The following is a 16619-nucleotide window of genomic DNA, read 5'->3' on the forward strand; positions in this document are numbered from 1 at the left end:
TGTACGATAGACATTACATCCACATCGTGTATAGTGCACAACACAATGATGATGTTATAAAGTTAAAAGTTATAACAGGGCAATAATATTTATATCGCATACTCGTATCTAAAACCTAAATCTACTACGTCTGAGCCAAACATATTTTTCTCCTCTGTGGTTCGTTGTTTGTATTATTATTGTTGTTGTTATTGCTGCACCAGACGCGTTTATCCCTCTGTTGGAACGCCGCTGCTGCAGCAGCAGGTGTAAAAACTGACAAAACCTGCTGCACGACCGTCTGCGAGGAACCGGAGAGAGTCTGGGAGAGACTGAGAGCTAGAAAGAGACGGGACGAGGGTCAGACAGGGAGAGAGAGGCAGTGCCGCGGAGAGTGAGCGAGAGAGAGAGAGAGTGAGAGAGTAATAGTGACTGTCGGTGAGAGGGTATGAGAGACGTTTTAGGTGGGGAGGACCATCGAGCAATCGTACACGTTAAGACTGTGTCTCCACTATTGTTCGAGACGGCCGGTTTGTCTGCCGTGTGTGTGCGGTGTATATTCCCGTAACGAGCGACCGAGTGTTTTTTTGTGTGATCTGCGTGTGTGTTGATATTCGTGTGTGCGTGCGCGTGTTCGAACCCCGAGTTTAAATAAACATCACCATCGCCCACCGCGGACGGGCTTGTTTAATTGTTTTTATTTCTTTTTTTCGAAAATGTGGTAAAATCTCGACGGTCAACCAAATTCGAAACTGGAATCGTCACCCACCTAATATCTTCGTCGTCGAATTACAATAATTATTGTCGTCACATCGTCTAGCCGACATCTACGAACGTCTACCAAATACAACTGAACAAACATGCCTTGTTCCGCAGTCACTCTTTCACTAGCCACCATCACGGCCATTGTAGCCACCGCTTTACTGGCAATCGCTTTTTCCACCGACAATTGGGTGTACTACGAAGTCAGAAGGAATCAAATACAAGTGAGTACAACCTCTGTGACGCGATAGTCTATTCAAAATGTATATAATATACATTGTCGGGTTCATGTAACCGTTTCTCCTTGTTAACAACTCCCGATTGTCCAAATAATAATATAATATTAATGTCCAGTAAACGACCAAACATGGTTTTTAATCTTTATAGAGTTTATTTTTCTTAGCACTTATAGATACCGCCATCTACATACTGTAAATATTGTATTATATATTTGACGTTGTGTTGTTCCTACCGTGTGCCCGTGTGGTGGTCAGTGTGCTCGGGCACTTATTTCATTTTGTGTATGGTTTTTAATACCTGTAGGATCCGAACAATAGGCAATGAAAAATTAATCTATTCGGTTCACCATTGTTGAAAGAGAAATATTATTTATAGATTTTTATTATTCAGCGATGAATACATGTGGATGGAACACAAGCTGCGTGTCGTTGACTAAACCACCAGAGGTTAAGTTCCCACGAGAGTATATTATTGGAAAAGACAATTTCTGCTCATACGGTGGTTATGATTGAAGATTATTAATCATTAAGCATATTATATATATATGTAAAACAAATCTTTTACGGAAATGTGTTTTTTTATATTAAAATTGGACAATGTCCATTGCAAATAATCGTAAACACTTAAAAAAACGATAGTATGTAATAAAAACACAGTATTAGGTGTTAATGTATATTCAATGCATTTTCCATATTTATTATACATAAATTATTTAATGTTTTATTTTTGTAATTTTAAAACATTAACACCACAAGATAAAGTATTTCTAATTCTGGATGGAAGAGTACCTATTTAGAATATTTAGAATTTTCTTATATTTAATTTAATTTTGTCCTTCATATAATACGAGTATAATATATATTATACACAAAACACGTATCTATAAAGCCATATAGGTACTACAGTAGTATAGATTTGTAAGGAGAATTAGTCAAAGTTAATAACAGAAATGTTGAATAATTAATTGCATGTTTTTTTTTGTAGGTAATCATTAAATTGTGTAAAATAAAATAATGTTGACTATATTATAGGTAATTATAATGATAGTAGACCAAAAAATCATTTTTTAAAGCTTTTCCTATTAAATTATAATCTAAATAATTTTGATAGTTCAATCCACGCCATGCTTATTTTAGTTGCATTTACAGTTACCTTATTTAATCGCATCTCGTTTGGAACATAATATCGTATAATATTATGAAGTATATACTTATAAGAGTATACGCAAATGAGTTTTTCGTTCTGAAACAAGTCATAAAACCAGTTTAAATATTTTGCGAGGAATAATTTGATAATTTAGAAGTTTAATAGTTTAGAACATTTACAGATTTTGGTATAGAATGTTATGAAATAAATCAACACAGTTTTTTTTGGAGAAAACATATTATTATCATTTGAAACCATAACCAATTATCTTTTTATCAATATCTAAAAAATTCAAAACCTATGAGAAATAAAAATTTAAAAAATATCGAGTTATAAAATATGATAATTCTAAGACTTAAGTTCAATTAAAATTTTTAATAACGAATATTTGTTATCTATTGAGTTTTAACGTCACAAATTATAAAAAGTTAATTATCAAAGTTGCTACTTATCGCCTTTATAAGCAAATGATAATAAATTTAGATTATTTTTAATTTAGGTATACGTGAATTAACTATCAACAATATTAAATTATGATAAAATCAATAATAGGTAACTGTATTGATAAAACAACGAATTTTAAAGTTCATATAAATTAGTTTGTTAACAACCTATACGAATCAAATTGTATTATTTGCAGTATTCAATATATTCATTATTTCTCGAAATAAAGTCTTTTCAAATATAAAAATTCGTATATTAAAATAATTTAGGTATAATGAATTTTCACAGACTGTCAGCATGACTATTGACTGTACTAATAATTACCGAGGAAAACTAATTAATTTAAATGATAACATATTTTTTTATTTTTTATTCTGATCATAGTAACCCTAATAAACCTAATTATACGTCATAATGTTCATAGTTTGTACCAAAAAGAGATAATATGATGTAATTATTATGATTGTAATATCCCATTATCCGAGATTAGTTATTAGTTGTAACGCTAATAGCAGAATTTAATAGTTTTCTATGGATGTTTAACTTCGTCATTAAAGTATTTAATGCCGCTGTGTGTCTGCATAAAATCACTAATAATTTTTGAGTAATAATTCAAATAACTGATTTAATATTATATTTAGTTAAAAAAAAGCATGTATTCGTTTCAAGTGGACTATATAACACATTTAACTTGCACAATTCATAATATATTATTATTGTATTGGTATGGTCTATAACTTTTTATATTATCATAATATAATATAGGAAATCAACGCCTGAAATTTGAAGGTTACTTATAATAACTATAATTTGTGTTAAGAATTTAATAAACGAACGTAAAACTTTTCACGAAAATATAATATATTTATATATAAATGCATTTATTGAGGTTACTACACTAAGACGTATGATTTTAGTTCTTTAATTGGTTTCACGCTAGACGCATGTCTGTCTTACTATACCAATTCGTGTTACTCGCAATAACCGTGTTTCGAGTTACAAATAGACAATAGTCGAACACAAAAAAAAAAAATCGAACATAATATATGACCATAAATTGGAACAAGAAATCAACAATTTAGAATATTGTTCGGAATATTACCTATTTACTCGACTATCATGGGTAATACAACAGACTAGTAATGGTGGTAATCTGAATCAATAAAGAGTAATCGTAGGAATACATTTTTAACATAATTGCAGCTGTTAGGTTTTCAATTTATATATCATTTTATAAAAATATTTCAGAATCAGTTCCAAATAGTTACGTCTGTATTATTTTCTTTCTTGAAAACAAAACAAATATAACATGTCGTGAGAGAAATATTAATCGTTTAATAAATATTTCATATTTAAAAGAAGAACAATAAATGCCTTATTCATTTACAATTTTGTTTTTTTTTTCAAATAGTACGGAAATCAGTAATTATTTTTTAACTAATTTATAATTCATAAACCTGTTTAAAGAACTATAATAATATATTACCTAACTGGCTTTAATGGTTAAAAATTAGTCATTGAGTTTATTATTATCTGTATACATAAATACTTGACACAATATTCAATTTATTTAAAACTAGCTACGTATGTTTATTATAATACTATATGTAATAAAATAAACGATGTCGGTATTTTATTATTTATTATTCGTTTTTGAAGTAAAAAGTAATCGACTGCCATTTTTCCCTCGTAAAGTAGTAATTTTTTCACTCTACTTTCATTTTCACCGAGCACTGCAGATAGTACAAGCGGGCAAACAAGTCGAAAAATTCCAACTGCTTGAAATGAAAGTTTTCCAATTACCAATAGCGTTGCGAACCGAGGTTAATAACCTGACTGACTAGCACACGTTAAGTGCTGACCAGTCCGAAGAGAGTCGGGACTTTTTTACATAGAAAATAGTCAACGTCGTGTATTCTAGTAAATTTCTATCACGAATCTGGTAAAACTTATCTACTGATCGATTATCGTTTTCGACATGGATATTATAAATGTAGAAAAAAAGCATAGGTAATGAAAATTACGAGACAAGTCCTTTTATATGTGTATATATATATATTTATAATACTTGTAGTGCTGTGAACTGTAATGATCTGTTAAATGATTTCACTGGATAGCCGAATAACAATATTATCGTAAATTAATTATGTAGTACAGGTAAGCAATTATTGTGATAGTTCTATCTCGTCTTTAGACACACTTCAATGAATACTGCTTACCGTAATGAGAAATATGTTTAATAGGTACCAAATCTCTCTAATATTATATTAGCCATTAGGTATACCCTAACCTTCGTTTCCTCTATTAGATACGTTTTATTTTATGAGAAAAACTCTCAGTATAGAATTTAAAAATTAATATTGTTGAACCGCGATAATGGAAATAGCATTTGTTAATTACTCAGAATATTAAATATGGTAATATTTTTATAAGAACAAAATTATAAAAGTGAAAAAGTGTTGTATTACAATATTATAATATAAAAAGTAAAAGAAAAAGACAGTTTTTAATATGAAAATATAAACGGTTTCTGTAAGGTAAAAAATAACTATTTTTTACATTTTAATATTCATAAAAATAATATTATAATAGATACTCATTAGACGCTGTGGTCACTTTATCTCTTCGGCAATATGAATGTAGTGTGTATGTATTCGTTGATAATTAATTGATATGATAAAACTGCAGTGGATCACTAATTGTGCGTCATTATATAAACGCACATAGTCGTCCTTTCTGAGCTTATTTTTATCTTCTGAATTTCGGTACGTACCAATGATACCGTTCCTATGACCATGTCTGAGTCATAGATAAATATAATGTTAGCTTTTAAATTGTATATGAAACAGTATGCGTATAAAATATGAATGAATTAAATAATGTCTAACTATTGTGTGTAGGTACATGTTTCTTAATACGTTATTAAAATGTAATATATTTTTATACACTTGTTAAACCTAAAATAATTTAATTTAGAAAAAAAGAAAAGAAATCAATGCATTTTATATTTTAAACAAGTGTTAGATATAAGTAAAAATATAAAAAGTATATTCTATAATTACATGTCTAATAGTGAACATTATATTTACATTTTATAAAAGCATAATGTTATGTTACTTTAGAACTAGAAGCTTCATGAGAATTATATTAGAGTTCTTGCTTTCGCGTTGTTTATTTTCTATTTTTTAAAAGGTATTAAACGATTATACTTAGTTTTTTCACTAGCAAGTGAAACTGTTTTTAAATTGCTATTGGTAATGTAAAACTACATATTATACTAACTACATGTTATATTGTACGGACGAGAATGTGGCTTAACAGTTAGTACGGAAGGAAAACGAGTAGAAGAGAATGCGATTGGAGCTTAGTTACGCGAACGTTGAAAAAGGAAAAAACTTACAGGTAGAAACTACATAATGTTTAACATTTTCTACAAAGGAATAAGGATCAAAATTTGAATACTAAATTACTACAATACCAATTCAATTATAGTTCATATGAAAACAGGGCCATTTTGCTGTGAATAAAATGTATTATTATTATTATTTTTTATTCATATAAGTTTAACAAAAAGTATGAATGTAATACAATAATATTATTAACAGCGATTATTTAAAAATTAGAAACATATTCGTTCTGTTCTGGTTTTTATTATTTAATTCGTTGAGTACGATTTAAATTTAAGAATTTAATTATTTAATGTATTCGTATAGGTACCTACTAGTCTCACTTCCGCTGATATTCGGATTTTCAATGACCTGTTTTTTACCGTTTTAATCAGGCTTCGTTTAAACGCTTAGAGTTAATGTAACGATGTTATACTGTTAACAAATATAAAATGGATGCTGAGTAGAATTATTATTTTATATTTACCGATAAGCTCAGAAAATAAATAATAAAATATATATAATATGACTACAGATGTAAATACAGTGTATTGTTAGATATGTCAATATTTGAACTATGATTTTATATTTTATTGTCAATTAAATACATATTATATTTTCGATATATTCACGTTCATATAGCTTTGTGGACATTGTGAATAGTTTTAATTTTAGCTACAGAAAATTATTAATATTGAGATAAATAGTTTTCATTTTTTGCATTATCAATATTGTGTGAATACTTTAGTAAACAACCGATTTTGCAATATCGAATGGTATCTATAATAAATTATAATATTATTAATATGCATAGGCGTGACGTTTTTCACAGTGTGTGTAGGTGATACATATTTACACCCACCTTTTTAATAAAAACGTAATCACAATAATTTTCCTCGATTACGAAATTATACGCAAATAAATTTGAATGAAAATAATAATATATATTTTCAAATGAAAAGTGTGTATACTTTCAGCAACAAATTTGTCATTATGAAATAAAGAATTTTGAAAGTTTCAATAATTAAAACGAAATCGAAAAATTTGAATTTTGGACGGTTTTATTTTTAAAAATGTTGGTTACGCCCGGAATCGCTTTTACTTGTGTTTGCTTCGCAGGGTGTACAACTGCACCACACCTGTTGCTGCAGTAGTCGACACTCGAAATAGTGAACACCCCTTGATCATTGCAGCTGCACCAGTGCGCCATGTGTATATAAAATATATTATGTACAACTCCGTGAATTGGATACAGTTGTTGATTGTTGATATAATAAGCTTAAACCATCGAATGGATTACCTATTTTTTTTTTCAACAAGACAAAACAAAAGAAAATTGCGTAAGGCGGTAGTCGTGCGGTGTATTGTTATTTTAAGTTGGTGTAATATAACATAATTTATATTATATATATATATACACCTCCTGGCACATATAGGTTTACGCGATGTGTCCACACGATGATGACCGTATAATTATCGCTGAACTCCCAGACACATTATCTATTCACGTCTAATACGATATCGAACCGACCGAATTCCTAGCTTTTGTGATACGTGTACACGCGAACCGTGTAATATGTATGCGGCAGAGGCGTCTCGAAATAACGGGTCCGGCGCGCATAGGTATACAATACGTAAATAGGTACCTACCTATATTGGTATATTATTATATTTTGCGTCATCTTCGTTTATACTGTACTTGCGTGTCGTGTCGTATCGAGTCGCCTCATTTTCATTGCATAAACGTACGGGACGATATAGTATATAATATAATATTATGTACTCATAAAAGTATAATATAATACAAAAGGTCAACAATACAGTGAATTAATAATTGTATTGTTGATAAATACTGTGGTGTACCTTCTAAGGTAGAGAGAGGTATTTCGCTAAACCCACCTATCCATATAATATATTGTCCTGGGTTAGAAAAAAAAAAAAATAATAATTTTAAGAAAAAAATCCAACGACGACGTGTCCCTGATACGAGTTATTGATGCGGAATTCCACGTACCTATATATAATATTGGTATTTATTGTTCTTCTCCAGCGGTTCGATTTATGCCGAAGACACACCGTCACTATAATACTGTAGCGAAGACCGGACGGCCGGCCGGCAATGTTTATCCGTCGGCATATTTTTTAGACGGAATGACGTGGGAACACGACACATAATAACGTACACAATTTTATGGTCGAATAATTTCCATCAAAGACAGTGTGTATACATTATGACGATGACGCATAACGATAATAATAATAACGAATTAAATAGAATATCAGTAGTTAAAGATTTGTGTTAACATTATTTTGAATCAGCTAATTTATCACTTAAATTCCATCATGAACCCAATTCGAATAAATCTTACCAAATTCTACGTTTTATTTATAAAAATACTCAAAATTTTGAAACGACATTAAGCTTTAAAACATTTTATCGTTCCCTCGTACGATCCATGGATTTTGGACCCATAATTTGGTCTCGAGAATCTACAATTATTATAATATAAAAGATCATAAGTTATCCCAGTAAAAATTGTTGAAAGAAAAATTACAAATACACTTACATATTTTTTCTATCATTGTAATAATTTTTATTGTACTTAAATCAATTATTCAAAGGGCTTCGACCCATAGAATTAATTAATAAATAATATTTAACATCATAACATACATCACAATATTATATGTATTGATAAATCATTCATAAATATGAAATGCGTATTAGGATCTATTACCTATCTGATAATAATAGTAATCATAATATCTTCACTAAAACATAACATTTAACGTTGACATACAATGTCTGTTTAAGAATATTTGGTATATTGATTATAAAATGCAAATCTTAAACGAGAATTAAACACGAGTTCCTTCAAAATTCATGACGGATGATTGACAGACTATAACGTGAACTACGGTCTAATCGATATCGCCCTAACGGTGAATACTATTTTGGGCATAAAAAATGAGCCTAAGCCATAAACTCGCGCATGCATCGCTGCGGAAATATTGGAATATTAGTCGATTTAGGCGAAAACGCGTGTAGGCGCTTACACGGTTGATCGAGTGCAGCTGAATATTTTCATATCCGTGGAGAGGTTTAATATTGTTATCGTTACAGAGTACAGACATTCTATTATAATAATAAAATAATAGTATAACGATACAGTTATGACACGTGAACAATATTATAATGTAAAGACTTTTATGTTAGGACTAAAGTCGAGTAGATAATAATAAAGGCACCCATCTATTATATTAGATATTGATGCGTTAATTGTTGTCCCAGGTGACGGGGATTTGAGGTTGAGTGATGCGGCGATGTTTAACAATATTGTGATTTTGATTGTCATCCTTGAACTTGGTTAACCCGCGGGAACGTGTGGTGAACCGGTGTGTTGGTAGGGAAACATTGCCACTACCCGATAGGTATCTTATTACGATGCTATCAAACACAATATAATATACGGTGTCGGTGTGTGTTACCAAACACGTCGAGTACTAACTACTACCTATAATAGCTACCGCCAGATGACATATTTTGATAAATAAATAATTCGTTGAACTTACTGTTGTGTATGATGTACAACGGATGACATGACTTGTGGACTCGATCGAGGAAAGAGTGATAGGAGCGGAAATTTGCATCATAATCATTGGCCTAAAACGGTGTAATTTCATCAACAGGACCAAAAAAGAGATTTCTATTACATTTTACATAAGTTGTCTAGTACAATATAATCTTAATACGAGTATAAGTATGTACTTATTATGTAATTGTATTCAAATTATGTACAAATATATATAATTATTATGTACTTATATAGATGTATATTTTAAATCTGTGTTGAAAATAAATTGCAAATTATTCATTATTATCACATACCTCATTTAATAATACTATTATTTAAATACGTATATGATGTTTTTATTGAAATATCAGAGTAACAAATTATTTTAAATACTTTTGACGAGATTCATTACCATTTGCAATTCGTACTGTACATTTTATTTCGTTTATTTTTATCATCGAGTAATATAAAAATTTTGGCGATTTGACTCTGAGACAATTAATTTGAGACAATTTGAGAACGTACATTATTCAAGTGTATTTACTATTACTCATCCGTCTGAGGCTGGTAAATGGATTTTTTTTTAAATTGACATCATCCTGTGATGATACAAATTTTTGTTTTTTAAGTGAGAATCAGCTGTTTTACTTTAAATTATTTAATGGATATAATATTTTCTTGAACATTTCTTGAAATTTAATGAAGACTTCTTAGTCTCTTTGGTTACGTCACCGGTTATTTACTATAATTAATTTGTTAGAAATTTATTACTACCATCTTGTATCATATTATAATAATATTATATGATTTAAAAATGAATAAAAATCAAATTGTTCAAAATGATTCGTTGTTAAATTTATAATTTTTTATGATTAAAATACTTATTAAATAGAATTATATTATACGCAATAAAATATTCTAGGGATAGCAATCGGGCCTTTACTGTCACCATTTATCAGTAAACTTTTCTATTGAATATATTATTCGATGTGTAGATAGTATTTAATAGTTTATATCAGGTGTATAAACAAAAATGTACTCTTGCGGGCCACCTTAAAAATTTATATTTATGCTGGAAATCACAATAATCCAGTAAAATTATTACTGAGCTAGCTGTTACACACTCACATATATATTATGTATCTTATAAACTATAATCCTTGTGTATGTTACCGTTATCAGCCCGGAATTGAGTGAGATGGAACATAAATAAAAATTTAAAAAACGAAATAAAAAGTGTACACATCCAATAAATAATAGTTAATAACAATAATAAAAAGACAACGCGAAAAATAATATCAAAAATACAACGCTCCATTGGACACTATAATATACAATAGTGTTCTTCGGTCTGGATAATAACAATATACAGGGTGATTTGTTTAACCAGCTTTTCTCGTTTATAAAATTAGATTTATTTATTTTCTCTTGATGTTTTTAAATAAAAAGAAACTGTTCAAGTGCTCGATATTCGTTTAATTTTATAAAAACTTTATATTTTTATGACTGTATTTAAGAAAGAGTATAAATATTTAAGTAACAGCAAGATTGGGGTTAGATAAGAAGTGTAGATAAGAAAAGGGAAGTCCTGGACTGTTTTCCTATGAACTTTTTTATATAAATAAAAATCAATAGTCGTTTGCTGTTGACGGTTGTTGGACGTATAATATATAATTTATTTAGACTATTTTCAAAAGTATTTCGATTCAGTATACGGAATTAAAATAAACTATGAACGGTTGAGGTTAGGAAAAAGATATAAAAAACGATACTTTTTTTTTTTTACTAAATCGCAATCAAAAACCGGCAGAGGAAGTGTGCGCAGCGTATCTTTCAGACGCCACGGATCACCCTGTGCATTTTATCTACTACCTGTGCATAAGAATATTATTATAATTTATGTGATATTGTCGTTTACAATAGCACGTCGACGCGCATTCTTTATGGCGCATAACGTATTCCGTCGGCACCGCTGGAACCACTCGCGTCGTCGTCGGGCCGCTCGGAATTGTATACGAGGTCGTTGAGCCATCGACGACTGCTGTTGCAACGACGACGACGTCGACGGCGGCGGCGGTGGCGGTGGAGTTCTCGACTGCATTAGATAGGTGGTGTAAACTATAGACAGGTACCTATATTGTGGTTACAGTTGGACATTATATTGTGTATTGGTACTGTTTGTGTGCGTCTTGCAGCGGTGTATACAACTACTGTGCACTGTACAGACGAACCTATCGTACCGGAAACGCGACGATACCGGAAACACAACGAACGATGCTGTTGGAATATCGTCGTGTTTATTGTTATGATATTGTAATATTAAAGGTAAAGGTGTACCTACCTATAACTGTTAGGCGTATTGAATTGTACAATAATCGTTTCTCTTTCGACGGTTCTCGTCTCCGTATCGTCACCGTATACAACCGAATAATAAAGGTAGGTGTTTAATATGAGTGACTATACTGCCATTGATTAAATCTGTTCTTCATTTTTCGACTCCTACAAATTTTTCGTACGTCTACAGCTAGTTGGCCTTTACCACGCCTACTTCGTGTACCTCTTATATTACTCAGCAGCCCACCCACTGCCGTATTCAGGATATTACTGTCCCGGGTACAATTTTCTTCGTGCTCCTTTCATAACAAAGTCATGGTATTGCATATTTAAGTACACTATATTTTATCAAATAGTACCTATGTGAATAAATACAAAAGCTAAATAAAATATTTTCGAAGAGTTTTTGTTCTGGAAATATGATATTTTAATATCTATAGTATTATTTATTTTATCATAAATTATAATGCTGTTGTCAATAATTGTGTTTCAATGTTTAGTAGAGTCGAATAATTTTAACAACCGTCATTCATAGATGATCTAAGAAATGATTTAACTTTTTTAAGAGTATTCTAAGAGCTTTCTACTTAAGTATTTATTGCATGTCAACGACTTCAGTCGTGCGCAGATTTAAATTTCTGGTCAAGCTTGAAATAATAAAATTAGTGCTTTAATACTTAGAGAGTGCCCAATGCCCAATATATACATTTTTTAAAATACCTTTTCTTATTGCAAATTCAAAACTGAATATTTATAAGTACATAGTACATAGAATCAAGCTTAATGTACATACGACATTAATTTGTTTAGTCTGTATGTGTCAATATGTTTTTGAATTTAAAAATAAAATTTTAAATTCTTTAAAACCATATGAAATAATTATAAATCCAATAATTTATAAAAATAGGAAGGCATTACATACAAATTTTATAAAAAGCTTGTTAAAATTTAAAAATTAAATATACACATTGTAATACATAAGATGTGTACATATTATATTCATGGTTGTCTTATTATATAATAATTATAAAAAAGAAAGATTATAAATTAATTATCTTATTTTCCATAGCTCTGAATTCGTCAATTACATTGTCAATATCAACACTAGATGTTAGTTCTGGTTCAGTAAATATTAATAATAGGTCGGTCTTGGTGCATTGTACTCCTCAATTTATTTTTTACTACAGTCAATTTTGAAAATCCTCGTTCGCAGATACAGTTTGCAACTGGTATTACACTAAATAATTTTAGTACGGTAAAAATCCACGGTTATTAAGTATATAATAGTTTTTGTTAATCGAGCTGGTGTAGGGCATTTAGAAATATTTTATCATATTATCATGACAAATAAAACATTCATGATTTCCAAGAAAACATATTATTATATAACATGCATTATAAATTATAACACAATGTATGCGTAAATTTTACTATGCTTCTAAAAAATGTCCGGTTGAGACTGGGCTCGATCGGCTCGCCCCGTGCGCATGCCTATGAGGTTAACACAAAAACATATACGTTATATGCATTTTAATTTATAAATGTATGGATAAACATCAGCCAAATTATTATTTCTCATGAACTTACATAAATCTGACATTGATTACGCCGATATATTTTCCGATAAACCTTCCAAATAAACTAGGAAATTAATAAATGCATTCATAAAATATACACCCAAGAATCCTCAGAATTTGTTTTCGTGTCATTGGTTAGCTATAGAAAATTAGAAACTGCAAAAATTGTTCCACCGGCTTACCGTTTTTTTATCTTACATACATTATAATCTTATCATTGATCATTTCGTAAAATACCTATGTAACATGACAATTTTTGTTGACACGTCGTCTGCCAAAATTGGCCAGCGCCAGAAAAATTCTGATCAATTTGTCTCCATCCCCTCTTAATCATCACATGTAATAGTAGGTATTGTATTTTCGATCGTGAACTCAACTAAACTGTGAATACTGCAAGCATGACTATTCGAGATAATGATGTATTTACAACGGACAAAGACGAATATTATCGCAAATAAAAAAAATATTATTATTGGTAGATTATAAAAACCGTTAAAACGTTATACGCACGCAGTATTTTCGTATTACACACGTAGGTATACCCACCTATTAAATAGACCCGACAACACGCAGGGCCTAGATTTTTGAACTACGTGACACGGATTGTTGCATCGTGTTTATAATACTTTATAAGCCCCCGAACCACGTGGTTTCGATCGATACTTATCCCTCGCATCAGTTGCATCCGGTCAATAGAGGATATCGTCATTTGGTAAACGAATTCAAATAGCATTTTATAGAATTACATTCAGGTATACACATAGCATATTTATAGGCATATAGCTGTTTTATAGGAGTCACATGGGTTCTTTCGTTTCGAATCGCCAATACGTTATATATGTAATTAGTTTTTGACCTCGAGTTTAAGGTACCTATAAGTTAACTATAATAACACATTATATTATTATATGCACTATCGAGTTCGCCGATTTAATATTCTTCGCGCAACTATTATACGATTACATGCAGTCGAGATTATGTGTACCATAGTTTTGTATGGAACGGTCGAAGCACTGACACCGTGAATTGTTCGTAAACCGCTATGAGTTCATTATGAATTCGGTAGTATTGTTCGGAGTGTGATGAAAAATATCGATATTTCATTCGACAAGATAGCGCATAGTTCGTTACGTCGAATAGACGGCTCCGAGTTTTTACAACGGATCATAATATTAATGTTAAATCCAATAAATAATCATGAATCATCGAGTCACAACGGTTTCTTTCAATAATTTAAAAAGCAAACTATTAATATATGTGTAATAAAACATATACAGTATATCGGAATTCGGAGTAAATACAGTGTACAGTTTGCGTTTTTAATTTTTTTCATAAAAAAAATCAAAGTTCGTAGAAACCAACTATTTAATGATAAATCGATCCCATACCAGTGACCGTATTATTTTAAATACTGCATAATATACTAGAAAACAATAAACAATAATTATAGTTCAAAATAATAATAAAATGTTCGTCGAAGTTTATTACGTAAGCAGATGACTTAACGTTTCGTTTCAATACAGACTTCAACTGTTTTTTTTTATGTTAGCACCGACATCGAATCACATTTATAATAATTTGCCATCGATATTTATTATTATAAATGAGTAACATAGTTTCACAACACTGTTAAATTAATGTATAAATTAAAACAGTTGCGATTATTTTTCGATATGGAATTTAAATTTACACCCATACACAGATTATTTTAGGAAATTAGGAGGACGTGTAATAACATAGTTAATATATATTACAAATATTTTATAGCTGCACGAAGCATACGTTAAATGTCTATCCAAATCGGGGAACGGTTTAGGGGGGTGGGGTTATTTATATTTTTTTGGAAATTAGATGTTGAAAATGATGACTATTTTTTATCAGTAAACAATATAATATAGGTACTATGGTTCATCAAAAAAATAACAACACTATACAATATATTATTATATTTTATATGGTATGATAAAAAATGAAAATCATAAAATTACTAGCTCTATTCTGATTACCTAAAATGTTTAAAAACTGTATAGAACTTTTTTTAAAAAAAACTATCGAACATTTCGGCGAGCGTATGTTACCCAAAACACCCCTTTCGTACGTGGCCAATTCATTTAGTCGACTTTATAACTCTACAAATTTATTTGTATTACTAAACTGTATTGTTATCTAGACGCTTGAATGTCACATGTAGGTTGTTTTTCGATTAGTCTCGACGGGTAGTGCGATTTGAAGCGCTATACTGGAAAAAAAAAATATCGAATATTCGGCGTAGTTTCGAATATATTATATATATATATGCTAGTGGCTAGTCGAGGTCGCTGTACCATACAATTGTGGTCCCCTCTAAATAATATACAGAATATACGAGTACATTTTAAAATCCAAAGAAACCCGTGATATGGTCAAAAGAATAATAAAGACGCGAAGCTATTTTGACAGCGACACAAAGCCGAATGACAATAAATGTAAAAAAGAAGGAAAAAAAATAAACGATAAGTGGGTCGATTTCATCGAATAATAAATTAATTACGTACGATAACCATTTCTAGAAAATGAGAAATCGGTAAAATAATGTGCAAATAATCAAATGCAAGCGGACCGCCATACGACTATATTATTATATTATTATAGAGCTAATTGATAGGTAATGGTATCCTCGTTCTGTTGTATTCCGCTCGGACACTATACCTACATAATATTATAATTTCGCTTTTAACAATAATAATAATAATAATAAAAATGATAATAAAATATCGTTTTAAGCGTCTTTGAATGAGTACTTTCTACGTAATGTTTTTTAGAATATTTAGAACGTACGTAATGCTGCCCATCAAAGCTGTATTGTGAATCAGTATTTGTACATATAATATAATGTACGAAGGTCGTCGGAAACGCGCACGATAATACAGTTATTTTATTGTATTTTTTATAATATAATGCGATTATAAAATAGGTGTAAGGAATATACTTGAATAATATATACATCTCGTGCTGTAAAATGTAATACTCTACTGGGCCACGCATTGAATGTATACTCGGCCGATACCATAATATAGTATTAATTCCAGTGTATAAAACAAATGCGATAATTGAACCGTGTAGTTTTGAAATGGATGGCTTGGAGAACAACAGTAATAACGCACACTATAGACTATAATTTCCAATTAAGAAAAGTT

The 16619-nt window shown here is 30.2% G+C and overlaps 1 protein-coding gene across 1 annotated transcript in view; it reads left to right on the forward strand.

Moving 5' to 3' along the window:
• The first annotated feature begins 479 nt into the window (after positions 1 to 479).
• Positions 480 to 16619, forward strand: part of LOC132919973 (uncharacterized) — a 29640-nt gene continuing 13500 nt past the window's right edge. Inside the window, exon 1 of the mRNA XM_060981946.1 lies at positions 480 to 965. Coding sequence (XP_060837929.1) covers positions 840 to 965 — 126 coding nt within the window. The 5' untranslated portion in view covers positions 480 to 839. The remainder of the gene's footprint in view (positions 966 to 16619) is intronic.

The sequence above is a fragment of the Rhopalosiphum padi genome, chromosome 1 (genome assembly GCF_020882245.1).
Source record: "Rhopalosiphum padi isolate XX-2018 chromosome 1, ASM2088224v1, whole genome shotgun sequence".
NCBI classification, from domain to species: domain Eukaryota; kingdom Metazoa; phylum Arthropoda; class Insecta; order Hemiptera; family Aphididae; genus Rhopalosiphum; species Rhopalosiphum padi.